Source organism: Camelina sativa, chromosome 18 (assembly GCF_030686135.1).
Source record: "Camelina sativa cultivar CO46 ecotype springtype chromosome 18, ASM3068613v1".
Lineage (NCBI taxonomy): Eukaryota > Viridiplantae > Streptophyta > Magnoliopsida > Brassicales > Brassicaceae > Camelina > Camelina sativa.
Genome location: NC_141897.1, coordinates 13,679,983 through 13,696,953, shown reverse-complemented (window position 1 = coordinate 13,696,953; position 16,971 = coordinate 13,679,983). Strand labels below are relative to the sequence as shown.

Genomic DNA, 16,971 nt, shown 5'->3' with positions numbered 1-16,971 from the left:
TTATAGAAGTATTAAAATATTTTAAATTTTTTAAATTGACCAAAATGTATATATTAAGTATTTTTATTTGGTTGACAAAAAAAAATTTCATTTGATAAAATTTAAAATATTGATTACAATTTAGTTGATTGATTGGCTTTTGATATAGTTAATATTTTTACTTGATGAAGAAGTTAAATATATTTTAAATATTTTAACAAATCAAGAAAATAAAAAAGTTTAATATCTCGCGTGTGATATGGTGGAACGGATTAAAATCGATTTAGCACGAGCGCAATTATTTATGGGTTGATCCATCAAACATGCACAATGTTTTAGTGATACATGGAATGGGAGGTTAAATCCTTAAATAGGACGGCTGAAAGCGATATACACACACCAATTTCATCCTCTTGATTATGCCCTCCATTACCATATGTAAAATGCAATTTTGATGCCAGTTTCAGCGTTAACACAAATCAAACCAATGGTGGCTGAATAATACGAGAGCATTAAGGTATTGCAAAAGTATTGCGTTCATCCAATCTTAGCATCATAGGTTCGCCATTGGAGGCAGAAGTGTTGGCCCAACTTTCAGCAATGCAACAAGTGTGGATTCGAGGTTTTACTAGAGTACAATTCGAAGGAGATTGCCAAATCTTAATCAACAATTTAAACAAAGGATTATATGGCGCGTCTATTGCTGGAATATGTCAAGATATCAAGTTTTGGGCTTCCAAGTTTATAACAGTTTTTTTCACTTATGTCAAGTGTTGTAATAATCAAATTGCTCATAAGTCATAATCTTGCTCAAATGGGTAGGACTCACTCTTGTTTTTACGCTGACAGTTTCAATACTCCAACTTGGATGATAGACAATTTGTACGCTGATTTACCAACTTAATATAGTTTTATTTCGATCAAAAAGAAAAATAGGACGACTGATTTCATTTTAACACCCTGAACTTAAGGGCCTCATGTCTGCAATTTCATGAATCTAAAAAAAAAAAAAAAAAAAAAAAAAAAAAAAAATCACACATAAGACTAGTTGTGAATGTAACCATTATTTTCAATTGCATAATTAGTTTAACCCACATTGTTGCAATAGCATTCATATAAAACAATCTCAAATTCAAATAAATTTCTGTATAGTCTGTTTCCTATATGTGATATATTTTCCTCTTAGTCTTATTATACCATATGAATACCGTAAATAAATGTTTACAACCGGGATTTAATTGATATGAAATGAGACATTGGCTTAGACCAGAATCACTAAACCGGAAAGTAAGCTATTTACAACTGGTTTATACTTGACTACTTGACCAATATACAGAAAAAGGAAAGGAAAGCTTCGGTCGCTGATTCTTCTTCTTCTTCTTCTTCTTCTTCTTCTTCCTCTCTCTCTCTGCTTCACGACCAGATTGGGCTACAAAAATGGATTTTTCTGGCACAATATATCGTTCGGCGATTTCATCTTCCCCGTTTCAAGGTGAAGAATACGTCCTCAAAGGCTCTGAGATTCTCGATTTGTATCTTATCTCAAACCCTAAAAGTCTCATCAAAACGACGTTGTTTTGGAGACCAGAGATCTCTAAAGTCGAATAGAAACTCCTGAGATGATATCCCGGCGGTAAATCGCAGACGAAACCAGTCATGGAACTCCATATCTCAGCGAGCGCCGTGTAACCTCGAAGATTCGCGGCGGATGCTTTTACTCAGACGGATGATCGACGGCGATGGAGAAACCGGCGAAAGAGGAAGTTGAGGAGGTGAAACGTCCGGCAAGTTACGGGATCAGCGCACGGAGCTGAGCTGAGCAGAGACGAGATCTCTCCTCCACCGTCAGATTCGAGTTTCCGAATTAGAGAATCTGACTGAACCGGATGGACGGTTGATATTGGGTCCTCACGAAAGTAGCAACGATCATCGGACGGTGGAGATCTCCTTCTAGCAGCCGGAGAATCAGCTGTGTTAATGTAGCTGATATCGAGGTACGATGTCGTTTTAAGAATGTGGGCCTGGGGACGTTTTGTTGCTCTCTTCCATTGGGCAATTTTTTTTAATTATATTATTATTTTGTTGGCTTTTGAGACTCACGCCAATCATATCAAAATCAAAACCCTCTCAGCTCACGACTCACGACTCACGAATCACAAAACAAACTAATCAATATTGGAGAAAATTCCTACAGTATAAACAGAGGAATACATTGGAGTAGTCTTATTTTAGATGAAATAATATGATTGCTAGTGACAAAAAAAAAAGACGAACACATTGGAGATAGTCTTATTTTAGATGAATTAATATTATATTGATTGGCAAGTGTTTGAGAAACTTATAAAGTCAATAAATTCTTAAAGATTTAAAATGGATTCAATCAAGCTTTAAAAGCTTTGACTTTCATTTTAAAAAAAACAAAAATCACATTTTTCTGGGTTTAAGGATGATCAATTATCTAATGTGTTCGCTCTGTTCCGCACTTAATTACCTTTGTAAACAATTTACCTTCGCATTGGTTTGTTTGAACCAATCTTGTTAGCTGTTGTCAAAAAAAAAAACAATTATCTAATGTGTTTCTCCCTGCTTTCCGTGTACTCACTTAACCATACGATATCGCCTGTATTATCCAAAACTTTCAAACGTCATATCCAGCAAAACCACTAAAAAACTCTCCATTAGCCTTTACTGTTACAAGGGTGATGATGTTTCTCGAATAATTTCATTTGACACCCCTAATGTTGTCGACTTCTACTACTCTGATTATCTTGGGAATGATCTCCACAATGTCATTTTTTTCTAAAACCCACAATTTTAAGCTTTCCAAAATTTTAATTTCTACAGCCAAAATACTAGAGCAATAGAATCTACAATTATATCAAAAAAATCTACAGTAAAAAGTCTAAGGCTGTAAATGGAAGCATTCAAAAGGCGGTTTTTAATACTGTTTTGTCAAAACCACACTAAAGTTACCAATCACACAAAAGTTGTTCATTTGCGTTTTAAAAAAAAATTTAATAATAACAATGATTTGCGGTTTTGTCTAAAGGTTTATGCGTTGGACCGCTTTTACATCTACCTATGGTTATTATCCAGCGGTTTTGATGTAGAAAGTACTACAATATCTTCTAAATATTTTTTTAATACTGATATATAAAAGCAAAAACATGGCATTACCCTAAATACCTTTGTCTTCTCTCTAATAAGTTATGTATAACAAATTAAATAATAATTAATTCAAATATGTAGGAAATAACTACAGAATTTTAATAATTTACAAATAATAATTTTTGTCAAATAAAATCATGGAAAATATGTTGGATAAATAATTTAATGGATTAAAAGTATAAACGTTAATGTAAATGATTATATATTATAAATTACAAAATAAATAATAATAATAAATTACAAATAATAATAAATTCACATATGTTATAAATAGCACAATGTTAATAAATTGTAAATAATGTTTTTAGTTTTGCATTAAATATATCTACATAATAGTTTAGAATATTATTTTGTATTTAAGGTTTGAAATATTTTTTCATTAACACAAAACAATTAGTAATTTACAATTATATTAATTATTTATTATTTTGTACCGCTTATTCTAAAACCGCAATTTTGTTTTCACCAATCAAACATTATTCTGTACCGCTTATTTTGTACAAACCGCACTTGTCCCGCAAATATATTTTTCTTGCACGTATCGCAGTTGAACCGTACCGCACTGTAATACCGCTTTCTCCGCACAACCAAAACCGCGGTTACCATTGGACCCTAAAGCTACAGCCGTAATCAGTTGTGTAATAATAAATCTAATTAACACATCTTTCTTTTTAGTGTTTTCTACAAACAAAAACATCGCCAATTCTTTTTTTTTTCTTGTAATTTTATCCTTTACTAGATTAGGATCCGTCCGATGTGCAGGTTTAGAGTTTTTAAAATAAAATAAAATTTAACAAAGAATATAAAATAAGTATTTTTAGTAAATAAAAACTATATATAAAAGTAAATAGATACACCGAGTTGTCCAATGTAAATGTCTGGTATAAAAGGTGCGACTCTGCGGTTGAGACTATTAGTTATATTTTTTTGAATGCCCTCACTCGTGGGAAGTTTGGGATTTATCAGAGGCTTTCCATATGAGTCGATGTACTCAAATTTGGATTTTGTTTTCTGGAGGGATGTCTCTCAACAAGGTGATCCTGATCAACTTCTTCAATTAATATGATTTTTATGGACAATCTGGAAGGTCATAAAAGAAAAAAAAAAGGTTTAGAGATCGAGACGAATGATATAATTGCTCAGGCTTTGGGCGATAAGTTAGCCTGGGAAAAGGCGCTATCTTCTACGGCGGTCATGTCGGCTCCATCTCCGTCCTCGGATGTCCAGGTTTCTTCAGATTGATAGTTCTTGGAATGCGACCAATGTGCATTCAAGATTGGTGTCCAGGTCACGTGCTTTGCATTCTCTTATGTTTGAAGTTTCATTTGTAAACCCATTCCCTCTTGCTTGGGCAACTAACCGAGGAAATTCCTTTTAATTTATTGTTTGGTTGAACAACTTTTAGTTAAAGAAAATAGTTGTATATGAGTTCAAAAGTATTAAAGTTAAATTAAAAATTTAACAAAGAATATATATTTAATTATTTTCGTAAGTAAAAACAATGTATAAAAGTAAAGAGATAAACTTCTAGTTATAGAAAATAGTTGTTTTTTTTTGCTATAATACAAAAATGTATATCCATTTACAAATCTACTGTCTACATTACCAGTAAAAATTTATTTGTACACACAAATATATTTTACTGTTAAAATATACTCTTTAGTCTTAACTACTACCAACACATTGTCTTTATGAACACATTAAATAATCTATTATATGTCTCTCTTCACTTTAACATTTTTATAGTTACAAAAACTCATACATTAATCTTACATACTCATATCATATATATTACAATAGCAGTCTTTTGAATAAATTATTTGATTGGTGAAAAAAATATGAGACGATCTATTTTTTTTTTTTTACTTCAACAATTTTTTTCTTTATGTAAAGGTGAGTATTTACATTTTTTAGATACAATAATTAATTGTATAATTTTCACAATCATTTTTCTTATCTTATAGAAAAAGTAATCTTTTTCTTGTAATATAGCAACTTAAAATTAAAATAAGTAAACAATATTATATTTTGAATTTTATGGTATATATATATATAATTTATCTTATAATTAGATTTTAAATAAAAATAGGTTTTATTTTATCTATTTACTTTTATATAAAATCTTTTTAGATTAGCTTTTGAATTTTTACATTTTTTTTTTTAAAATATTAATAATGAATTGACATTTTTCAACATGAATGAGATAATTGATACGTGTCACGATCTTGTTAATTAGTAATTTTGTCATCAAAGTTTATATAATAAGATCTCCAAAAATACAGATCAATTTCACAAATTCAAAAATTACATAATATAACATGTCATCACCACCTTCAAATTTTAAAACTTTGATTAATAATATATCAAATCGAAATTCTAGTGATTAATAACTCAAGTCCATTTTTACAATTTAAAATTTTTAATATATGTGACTGTAAATATTTTTAGAAAATACATATATAATTATAGTATGTACTGTTTTTAATTTTGTATAGTTGATTTGCATTTTTTTTGGAAAATAAAGATAAAGTTACAAGAAATATAATAGAAATTATTAGAAATACTTTTTTGTTGATATCTCTTTTCAAAAATGTCTTCTTGTGTCATTTTCATTTTTTCCTCTTTTAATTTTTATTGCTATTGTTACCTCTATTTGAAAAATATTTAAATCAATAAAATGAAAAATTAAAATTTTCCGCGAAACGAAATTCCAACAGCCAAAATTTGTTTTTGGCGGTTCACTAAATTTTACAGGAGTTTTTCAACAGTTTTAAAAAGGATTTACAAGTGTTTTTAAAGGGTTCTAAAAAATTTTCCAAGAAATTTTCTAAGGTTTTGAAAGGATTTACAAGGGTTTTATTTTTTTTTTAAATAGGTTTTTAAAGATTTACAAGGATATTAACGAATTTACAATTTAAAAAAAAAGACTTTATAAATACACGCATATTAGTAAATAGTTATTTTTAAAAAGTTTAACCAGTCATAAACAAGTCTGCATAATATAAAATATAAATTTAATATAAAAGTTGCAAAGAAAGTTGGAAACATCCTATATTATGAAACAAAAATACTTCTCTAAATATTTTATATTATAAAATGGAGGGAGTATAATTTAGTGATTTGTAAAAAAAAAAAAAAAGATATCTTTGAAAATAGGCTTCAAAAGTGGGTATTTAAAAAAAAGAGAGCATAGTAATCAGGAAAAATGCTGCAAATATAATTTGGGGTGGTTTGTGATTATGAAAATATGAAATATGAAAGAGGTATCTGAGCCTTGATAGTACTAAATCAAGAAAAAGGAAGCGGAACAAGTTATAACCCTTTTTTCTTTGGGGCTTTTTGAGATTTTGTTTCTTTCCACTGCAATCTCCATCTTCCTCGTTAGCTTCGATTGATTGAGGTATCGCCTCAGCGCATTTGATTTTGTTATTTTTTTTTTCCTTTAGATCATGACTCGATTCCGATAATCTTCCCTAATTCCTGTGTTGTTTGGTTTATTTTGATTTTTGTTTTAGGGTTTCTATTCATCCGATGGAGCAATCTCTTTCTCCTTCAGGTTCAGGTATCTCCCGATCGAGCTTGAGTCATATCCGATTGTTGTTTATCTCAGTTTTTTCGATTGATTGATTGAACCATGCTTCCGCAGTTGATTCGAAGGATATGCATGGGCTTCTTGAATCCAATGCTTTAGATTCTCCCAGTCCCAGTGTTATCGATGTAATTCCCTTCTTTTTTTTTTTCAGTAACTGAATCCAACGCTTGGATATATTCTTCTAGTTGACTGGGTTTATTTGTTTTGTTTTAGAAAGAAGAAAACATGGTGGAATCATCGGCTGAGAAAGTTGATACGGTTCCTAGATTTATCCAGTTAGCTAAGGAGCTTCAGAGATCTATTCCAGTCGCATGGAATCAACACGGTAGCATCACTGAGTTTGACAAAAAACAGTACAATTTGGAGAACCCTCAAATTCAGAAAATAATGGAGGTAAATATAGTAATCGATATTCGAGGGCTAATCCTGACATTGAATCTCATGTTTGTTTTTTTTTTTTTGTTTTATTTATCAGTGTCAGGATCCGCAGAGCTCTCTAAAGGCTCTTTTTACGGTCTTACAAACTAGGATTAGCAGCTTCCGCTTCACTTTACAAGTTTGTTACTTACACAATCATTTCTAGCAAATGTTGACACTAACCATCAATCGATCTGCCCTTTGCATGTGGTTAATTTATAGAAAGTTTTACGCCGGTTTAGACCCAAACTTACTCCGGTTGCGTTTTCTTGTAGATGAAATGTATTAAGATTCTTCTGGAGGCTGAGGAAAAGGCCAATGCGGTTGATAGGGGAGAAAAATGAAAATTCCACTGCATTGAGGGAGAGAAGATCGAGTAAAGCTTTGGCATGCAGTGTAAGTTTTCAACAAGATAAAATTTTGTTGATAACAACTTTAAATGGTTTTACATGACTCAATAGTTGTTTCTTTGGTCTCTTTGTGTTTTGTAGAATTGACAGTAAAACTCCCATTGATGTGGCTTGAGAAGGACGCTTACCTCCGAGACCTTTGGATGGATCAATATAGTACTATAACTAGAATTTTTTTTTTTTTTTTTTATAATAAAAATTTGACATTTGTTTGAGACCTTGGAGAGATTGATTGTGTATTTGACTTGGTAACCTGATCCCTCCTGACTTTTCAGTTTTTCTTTTTTTGTTTTTTTTCTTCCTATGTTGTTTTCTAGTTTCATCCTTACGCACCACATAACCATTCACTTGTTTGGTAGCATTTGAGATATCAAACTTTGGTTTACCGTTTCAAAAGTTCGACATCAAAATGATACCCAAAAAAATTAAAAAGAGTGGAAGATGAAGAGTTGACTTAATTAATCCTCGAGTGTTGATAAGAGAAGGGGATCCCTAAGAGAAGAGATAGAAAAATACAAAAGGGTATACTGATTTAACACAAGTACAAACTTTCTTATTTCCTGAGCCTCATTAAGATAGTTTTACTTTACTTCTACTTTTAATTCATTTCAATTGCATAACTATTTTATTTATATAAATGAACATTTTGCTAAATTCATAGAGTTTATCTGGGATGGGGAAGACGTTATTACATCAATAAATTTGAGTGATGTCTACCAAATCTTTGGTCCTAAACCACTCTCTCTGTGATTTAAACGTTAATAACATTGATTGAAGCAGAAAAACAAACCTTTTCGTTTGTCTTCACTTTTGGCCTTTGGAGTTTCCCCACATTCATCAAGCTTAGCCATCAAAGAGCTAGTTCCAGGAGAATCCGGTGGCAATAGTGTATTCTTCGAAGCAAGAATCCGTTGTGGAATCGCAGATATCGGAGATCCAACCTTAGAGAGATAGTTAAGTAGCAACTCAATGATATGTGTGAAGTTGGGCCGAGCATTAGGATCCTCATTCCAACATGATGTTACAATGTCCCCCAATTCCTCTGGTAAGCTCTCCGCGCTTGGTCTCACATTCTGTAGAAGGCATATATGTCAAAACAAAGAGAGTAATGTTTAGCTAAAAGAAGCAAAACAAGAGAGTGTTACACACTTTAAAGGCTGCTGCATATGCTGCTTGGAGGTTCGACATTCCCTCAAAAGGCAATTTATTGTGTAAAAGCTCCCACAGAACGATTGCAAAGCTATATGCGTCGACTTTGTGGTTGTAATGCTTCTTCTCTCCCAACCGAAGTGTTACCGTGCTGTACAACTGTAATATCCCATCAAGATTGTCTTTAAGTAACCAAAGAGAAGCATGATAAATTAACAAAATTTTCAATAATAAAGTACCTCAGGCGCCATCCATCGGTACGTTCCTGTCTCAGCCGTCATCATCTCAGTCAATGACTCTTCTCTTGCTAATCCAAAGTCTGCTAGTTTTACTGTTTTGTGGTCTGCAGTTAAAAGCAAGTTCTCTGCAAAACAGAAGAAAAGATCCTCCTCCTTTAACACCATCTTCTGAAAGTAAGGTCTCCACCAACACTTAAAGATCTAAATCTAATCCTAACCAGAAGAATATTAAAAGAACTTGAAGCGTGTGTGGTGTCAGACAATTAAAAAAGAAAGAAAGATTCTTTGTGATTGAGATCTGATGAGCATGTGGTTTCCATGAAACAAGGTGTTGTTTTGCAAATATTTTAAGCAGATCATTAAAGAGAAAAAGAACGGTAAAATTTTTACCAGGTTTGAGATCACGGTGAATGATCCCATGGGAATGCAAGCATTCCATACCACGAGCAATATCAAGCGCAAAACCAATGGCCACACGGGTCTCCAAACACGCAGGTCTCAAGTTTAACAGATATTTACGCAGTGTACCGCCTTGAAGAAGTTCAGTAACTATCACCATTACAGGCTCCTTGCAAGCACCAATGAACTGTGATTCAGAGAACAAATGACTCATGTTAAACCATTACTGATAAAAACAATAAGCAAAAGACAAAAGCAGCAGCCATAGATCTCAAAAGAAGAAAACAGAACCTTGACTAAATTCTTGTGTTGGACTCGTGAGAGCATTTCTACTTCTCTTAGGAATCTTGAATCCCTCTTTGCAATCTCTTCTGGTGTTTCTCCTCTGTGAACTATCTTTATAGCAACTGTTTGATTCTTGTATCTGTTTACAGATCGTACCAACCAAAAAACAGTTGAGATCCATTACTAAAAAAAAACACAACTTTTGCATAGCCAATTTCAACAATTTAACTAGGCAAATCTAGATAGAATGAGTCTACCAAACAAGCACTCTCTTCATACCCATATAGAAGAAACACTAAACTTCACTTACCCACAAATCAAAATCCAAACTTTTCATCAGCTGAACTAAGAGTGAAACTAAATCAAATCCAGAAAATGAGAAAGAAGAAGAAGAAGAAAGGAGCTTACTTTCCCTCATAGACTTTGGCATGAGCTCCTTCACCAATCTTTGGTCCAACAAAGAGAAGCTGAGGATCAATTTGCCATTTGTGTTCCATTCTGAATCCAGTTCAAGAATCCATGTACTCAGATTACTTCAAACCTTGAATCAGGAGGGCACAAAGCAGCCACATTTTTTTTTTACTGATCTCTCTCTCTCTGTAATCTGAAACACCAAAAAGACTTGTCCTGTTCTTTTTTGGTTTATCACTTTCTTGATTTGTTGTATCTCTGAAGATTTGAGTTGAGGGCTCAGAAGAGAAGAGATAAGTAAAATAGCTATAACATGGCCTTTGATGAGGCAAAAGCAAGTATCCTCACATGTCCGTGAATTAAGCACAAGTCTTAGAGAGAGAAGAAGGCGACACCAGGCAAGCTCTCCCCCAACTAATAATATATATATATATATAAGTGTTTTTTTACATATATAATATATTAATAAATTGAGAAAACTCAATGGATAAGAGAAGAATTTTTACAAAAGAAAGATAGGAGCAGAGCAAGAATCAGTTGTGGATCTGTGTAAGTAGAACAACACTGAATCGCTTTGGTTTATTGGGTTTTGTACTAAAGAACTTGAGGGGGATTTCAGTTATTGAGTTTTGGAGTTTTGTCTAGTTTATCTTTGATGGTGGCAGCACCAGAGCCATTGTCTTGATGTGGTGAGAGTGAGAGTTATGAATATGGAGTGGTGAGTATAATAACGAATGGTAACAATTAGTGTTGTTTCTAAAAATATCATCTAGAGCGGTATTTTTGGAAATATTTAACCTCTGCTATCTTTCTTTCCAAACTTTCAAATTCCAAATACTAATTACTAAATATATTTACTTACCAAAATTATATATATATCATCCAAACAAAATTTTTTAATTTATATTAAATGCATTATATTTTTAAATTAGAAAATAAAACATTATCAGCATATTGAATTCATTTTAGGGGAATTGCACGACTCAAAAAAAATTATAATTCATTCAGTAGCTATTATAACCATATAAAAGTAATATAATCTGTATTTTCTATAATAATTACAATATTAGCCCCTTTTTTATCACTCTCTACCACCACTCTTTACCACCACCTCCAGCCTCACCGCCGTCTACCATCTCCGGAGAATACCGCCGACCACCACCTCCGGCGATCACCGCCGGAAACTACCTCCGGCCACTACCGCCGGAAAACATCTCCGACCACATCCACCGGAAACCACCTCCGGCCACCACTGCCACCGGAAAACACCTCTGGCCACCACCGTCGCCGGAAAACACCTCCGGCCACATCCGCCAGAAACCACCTCCGGCCACCTCCGCCGGCCACCCTCCACCACCACCTCCTCCTCCTCCAAACCATCAACACCCTCTCCATTGGTCATTTTCCCTACCCCTTATGTCATATACTTAATTTATTGAATTAATGTGCTATATTCTTAAATATATTTTCAGTTTTGGTTATTACACTAATTCACCCTTCATTTTAACACCAAACAATTCTTTCATATATTATAAAATTTTAAATGAAACCACAGATATATACATATGCTTAAACTTATGAATTATGTAAATGCTACTTTATTTGTATAATAAACTCTTTAAAGTATTCAAAATTTAATTCATCAGTTTATATATATATATATATATATATATACTAAGGTTGTGTTATTGTATCATTTTCAATTTAAAACATTTTAACACACCTACCAAATTTAGTTTTAATATCTCAAAATTTAGCCAACGTTCACAAATTGGCTAATTCTGTAAGTTAATCGAGTGGTGGTGATTGACTTTATGTATAGATTAAACTCTCATCAATAGTATTGTATAATTGTATAATATAAACTGCATAATGAATTATATAATGAAATTATTTAAATATGTATGTTTAATGGATAAATGACAGTTTTTTCGTGTTTCATATTTATGACTTTGTTTTTTCTATAAATGAATATTGAAAGCCTTTTTACTCTTTTAGACCAATAAACAGAAAAAAAGCTGAAAAATATGTTTCTCTCTCAGGAGGACGATTTTTTGAGCGATGATAGATTTCTAAATTGTCCCCTACTTTCTCCGATTTAGAGTTTTTTCCGACAAATTCTAACAATTTCTATGAGTTTGGCGGTTTTTGTCTATTACATTTATCTGTTGATAGTTTTTGTTTTCCGATTTTTACGATTGATAATCGTCGGAAAAAATCGTCATGGATCCCTAATTATAATCGATCATGGTGTGTTTAATCCTTACACAATTCCTGTTTCTCTTTTCTGACAGTCTCCATAGAACAAACAGCTAACATAAGGAAAACACTGCAGAATCTTGATTTGGAAATCAATGATGCTCCAATTTCCCTCCAACCAGAAATTATGTGGTCAAGCCACAAAAGTGAATCGTTACTCTCTAATAGTCTCTGTATTGAATCCGAAAGAGCAACACGTTCGCGCTATCATGGGCGAAATGCCAAAAATTTTGGGGTTTCATGGAGTCCTGCCGTGGGAGAGTTCTAGGGAATGATAAAGATATATTCTTCTTCAAATATGAGAAAACCCTCAATTTGGTGTTCCGCCGTGGTCCATGAACTTTTAACGATTGGATGCTCACAATCCATCGTTGGTATCCAAACATCATTGAGGAGACAATGAAATCCATACCCTTCTAGATTCAAGTAAGGGGTATCTAGTTCAGTATTTAACGACTGCAATGGTGAACTACATTGGCAAGAAACTTCGTCTTGTTATTATAGTGGAATTTAATGAGAATGCAAATCTTGTTGAATTTGTGAGAATCTGTATCAATTGGAGTATCGACATGCTTCTTCGCTTTCAAAGGAATTTCCAATTCGCTGGTAGTAAACTCTCAACTTCCGCTATAAACGACTTAGGAATTTCTGCTCTAAATATGGATCTTTGTCACATGATTTGAAAGAATGTCCCTTCACCTTTGAGTATCCACAAATGACGACGATCCACAGAAAGAAGATGGTGACGGCGGTGAAGATCCTGATGAGTTTGACCACAATAACCAAGAGAATCCAGAGGCCTATGTCCCTGAACCCAACACCATGCAGGACTTTACTCCAGACAGACAAATATCTGGTCTGCAATTCTCACCGCGAACAGAGAATTCATCATCACGGAATCCTCAGATGATTCTTCTCTCCCAAATGTTTTTGAAGATACGAAACTTACTGCAGAGAGACTCCACTACCTCTTAATGAAGTTTGGAAAAGGAAAGAATCTTGAGAATAAGGGGGATGATAATATTGGCAATCAATGGTGGTTTAGGATACAACAAACGGAAGAAGGGTTCGTTGGAACTCTACTACCAACAATGTGAAGCAGAAGAAGATCTGACAGTCTTGAGTCAGATATGTAAGAATGGCAGAATGGAGTCAGAAGGATCTTGTAGCGGTATAGAAATGGACGGAGCCGCGGGTCCGGTACCCCCAATGCCTTCATGAGAGTCGTCTCCTTGGGCATTTATGTAATATAGTAAAACCACATGTTTTTTTCTTGTGTGAAACTTTGAATGTTTGTTCTGTTGTTTGTGATTTTGCTTCAGTTTTAGGATTTAAAACGTTATTATTGAACCCCCCCCCCCCCCCCCCCATGGCTGGAGTGGTGGTTTGGCAATGATGTGGTCAAACAATGTAACGTTATCCAGATTGTATCAAGATGAACGTATAATTGATGTCCATATCAATTTTAATAATATTACCTTCTATATTTCTGGTGTGTATGAAAATCCAAACCAAAGCCAACGACACTTGTTTTGGGAATACTTTGAGAATTTGGGTACATCTAGAACTGGTCCTTAGATGCTTTCAAGGGATTTTAAAGAGATAATTAGTAATTGGGAGAAGATAGGAGGACCTAGAGAGAAGAATGGACTTTTAGAAAGTTTAGACACATGATCTCCGTTTGTGATATGGTTGATCTGAAAGCTAAGGGGGATAGATTTTTTTGGGTGGGTGTGAAAAGAAATTATATTGTTAAATGCTTTTTGGATAGAGTTATGGTCAACAAAGAATGAGCTGCCCTTTTTCCCTTTGCAAAATCTGAATTCCTGGAGTTTGATGGTTCTGACCAAAAACCTATTTTTACAACCATATCCTCTCCAAGCAAAACTATAATCAAACCTTTCTGTTTTGATAGGAGATTAACTCAAATAGAAAATGTTGAACAGATTGTTACCAGTGGTTGGAACTCTTGTTCTCACAAAGATTATTACTCTATTTGTGATCAAATAAATGCTTGCCGTAGAGAATTGGCTAAAGGGCAACACTCTGCAAATCTTAATTCAGTAAAGAGGGAAAATGTGAATAAAAATCATAGAAGTCAAATTCCTCGATTACAAAGAAAACTTAGCAAGGCATACCGTGATGAAGAATACTAGTGGCAAATAAAAGGCAGAAATAAATGGTTACATCTTAGTGTTCGAAATACAGCCTATTTCCATGCCAGCACTAAAACTAGATATGCCGGAAATATGATTTCTAGTATTCAAGATGGAAACAATAAGGTTCATTCTGATAATCAGGAGACAGGTGATCATGTTGAGTCATATTTCTCTGATGTTTATACTTCGAGCAGAGTTCTAGTGTTTCTAATCGAATTTGGCGACTTCCCTGCTGCGGTATCATAAGAATTAATAATGATCTTACCGGAGACTTTACATCAAAGGAGATATAAGATGCCATAACTACCATTGGGGATGACATAGCGCCAGGACTAGATGGATTAATGGCTCGTTTTTACAAAGACTACTAGGATATAATTGGCACAGACATAATCCAAAAAGTGAAAGATTTCTTTGACAATGCATACATGAAATCAGGTATCAATCACACAAACATATGCATGATACCAAAGATAGATAAACCAACTACTCTATCTCACGATAGATCAATTGCTCTTTGCAATGTATTATACAAAATAATTTCTAAATGTCTGGTCAATAGGCTAAAGAAACACTTGAATGCTATTGTATCAGATACACAAGCAGCCTTTATTCCAAGAAGATTGATAACAGATAATGTTATGATTGCCCATGAAGTAATGCACTCTTTAAAAACCAAGGCTTATGATAGAGTATAATGGAATTTCTCCAAATAATAGATTGATTGGATCATGACGTTAGTTCGATCTGTAAGTTATTCCATCTTAATAAATGGTGCTCCACATCGATTGGTTGTTCTTGAAAGAGGTATACGGAAAGGAGACCCATTCTCCCCATACATTTTTATACTGTGTGCAGATATTATGAGTCATCTTATTCGAACTCGAGTGGAGTCGGGTGATATACATGAAGTACAAATTGGAAACAGAGTACCCCCCATCACTCACTTACAATTTGCAGATGACATTCTCTTTTCTTTTGTCAAGAAAACGCTCGAAATTTGCAAGTTGATAAAAGAGACTTTTGATGTTTATGAATATTATTATGGGCAGAAGATAAACACTTCCAAATCCTTGATAACATTTGGACCACGAGTACCAGGACAACTACAAGATAGATTAAAACACATCCTAGCAATACTGAATCTCTATTCTATTTATATAATGCCATAAAACAAAATCCTTCAAATTAACGGCTACTCCTCCCCTAGAGGCATGGCCAACCTTGAACCAAATACAGTTTTCTCACTAACAGATCTTATATCTTTCAAGGGTAATTATAGCTTTTGGGACTCTGTTAAACTTACAGCTGGTATCAGAAATGAAGATCACAATTACCTTATTAATACCTATCTTTCTCGTATTTTTTCTCCGGATAAACTTATATGGCATTATACAAAGACAGGGGAGTATACAATTCGTTCTAGGTATTGGTTTTCAATGCACAATCTAAATCGGCCCATTAATCTACCATTAGCCACCCATGGATCTATTGGCTTGAAGAATAAAATCTGGAAGCTTAATATTATGCCTAAGATCAAGCATTTTTGCTGGAGATTATTATCACAATCAATACCCACTATAATCCGCCTCAATACTCGTGGAATGAATTTAGACCTGGTCTGTCTGCGGTTATAACAAATTTTAATATACTCTGAGTTATATTTGATGATAAAATTATAAGAATATTCAAAGTAATATTTGGTATTGATAATGTAATAAAAAATTATTACGTAAATCAAATACTATATTTTAACTTATTTATATAATAAAGTATTATTTTGTATTTTTAGGTTAAAACAAAAATCATTTTGTTAAGAAATTTTTACATAATTACATTACAAAATATCATTATACCATTATGCATATTATCAATCAGATTCTAAGCGTAAACATAAATCCCTCATAAGTTTTGTGGCACAAAGGAAATTTTTAAAACATAAGTATTGCACTTTTACTTGTCAAGACGGGCACATTTCTCTTTATGTGATCCATTCTTCTCTGCTGAATCATTGACATCTGAATTTCCGCAGATTTTTCCTAGTTGTGATAGTATTTGAGATTCAATATTCGCTTTGTTGACCCTTTCTTCAACTGATTATGTTGGTATCAATTATGCGGGAGATTGAGACAGTTTGTGAGAAGTCTTAAAATTGTAATTTGTGAGCTTGATTTGGAATTTGCAATTGTTGCCAACGATATTTCTTCATATGAAGCTTTGTTGGCAGCATGAGAATGAGTGTGTAACGTAGTTTGTTAGTGTTCGTTTTAAAAGAAAGAGTAGTGAAGGCTAACAATTCGTCAATTTTCTCGTTTAAAACTTTAACACCTCTACGACCAGCAATTTTGGTGGTTTCACTATCAAGGAAAACAATGTTTGCTAGATCTTTGCTTTTTTTTTTGGTCACAAACTCTAATTCCGAAACAGTACATGTGAAATCATGAATTTATTTAAACTCTGAGTTTTTTTTGTGTGTATATCATATGTTTGAGTTAGAGTTGTTG

The 16,971-nt window shown here is 33.3% G+C and overlaps 2 protein-coding genes across 5 annotated transcripts; one reads left to right on the top strand and one right to left on the bottom strand.

Moving 5' to 3' along the window:
- The first annotated feature begins 1,309 nt into the window (after positions 1–1,309).
- Positions 1,310–7,962, top strand: LOC104761009 (uncharacterized). 4 transcript variants are annotated; one of them, XM_010484024.3, is made up of 8 exons: positions 1,310–1,973; positions 6,429–6,547; positions 6,663–6,709; positions 6,794–6,864; positions 6,953–7,132; positions 7,215–7,295; positions 7,432–7,552; positions 7,648–7,962. In XM_010484024.3, the coding sequence occupies exons 3-7, from the start codon at positions 6,679–6,681 to the stop codon at positions 7,498–7,500; spliced, it is 432 nt and encodes a 143-aa protein (XP_010482326.1). In that variant the 5' UTR covers positions 1,310–1,973; positions 6,429–6,547; positions 6,663–6,678; the 3' UTR covers positions 7,501–7,552; positions 7,648–7,962. The 4 variants fall into 4 exon arrangements, with proteins under 4 accessions (XP_010482326.1, XP_010482327.1, XP_087355409.1 ...); XM_010484025.3 differs by lacking the exon at positions 1,310–1,973 and having other exon boundaries at positions 6,002–6,547; positions 6,663–6,703; XM_087499283.1 differs by lacking the exons at positions 1,310–1,973; positions 7,215–7,295 and having other exon boundaries at positions 6,002–6,547; positions 6,663–6,703.
- Positions 7,963–8,178: 216 nt separating this feature from the next.
- LOC104761008 (serine/threonine-protein kinase STY13) lies at positions 8,179–10,761 on the bottom strand. Its single transcript, XM_010484023.3, has 6 exons — positions 10,047–10,761; positions 9,645–9,777; positions 9,345–9,540; positions 8,955–9,079; positions 8,716–8,874; positions 8,179–8,639 (listed from the first exon to the last, which is right to left on the bottom strand). Exons 1-6 carry the CDS (start codon positions 10,133–10,135, stop codon positions 8,325–8,327), a joined length of 1,017 nt encoding a protein of 338 aa, XP_010482325.1. The 5' UTR covers positions 10,136–10,761; the 3' UTR covers positions 8,179–8,324.
- Positions 10,762–16,971: the final 6,210 nt, after the last annotated feature.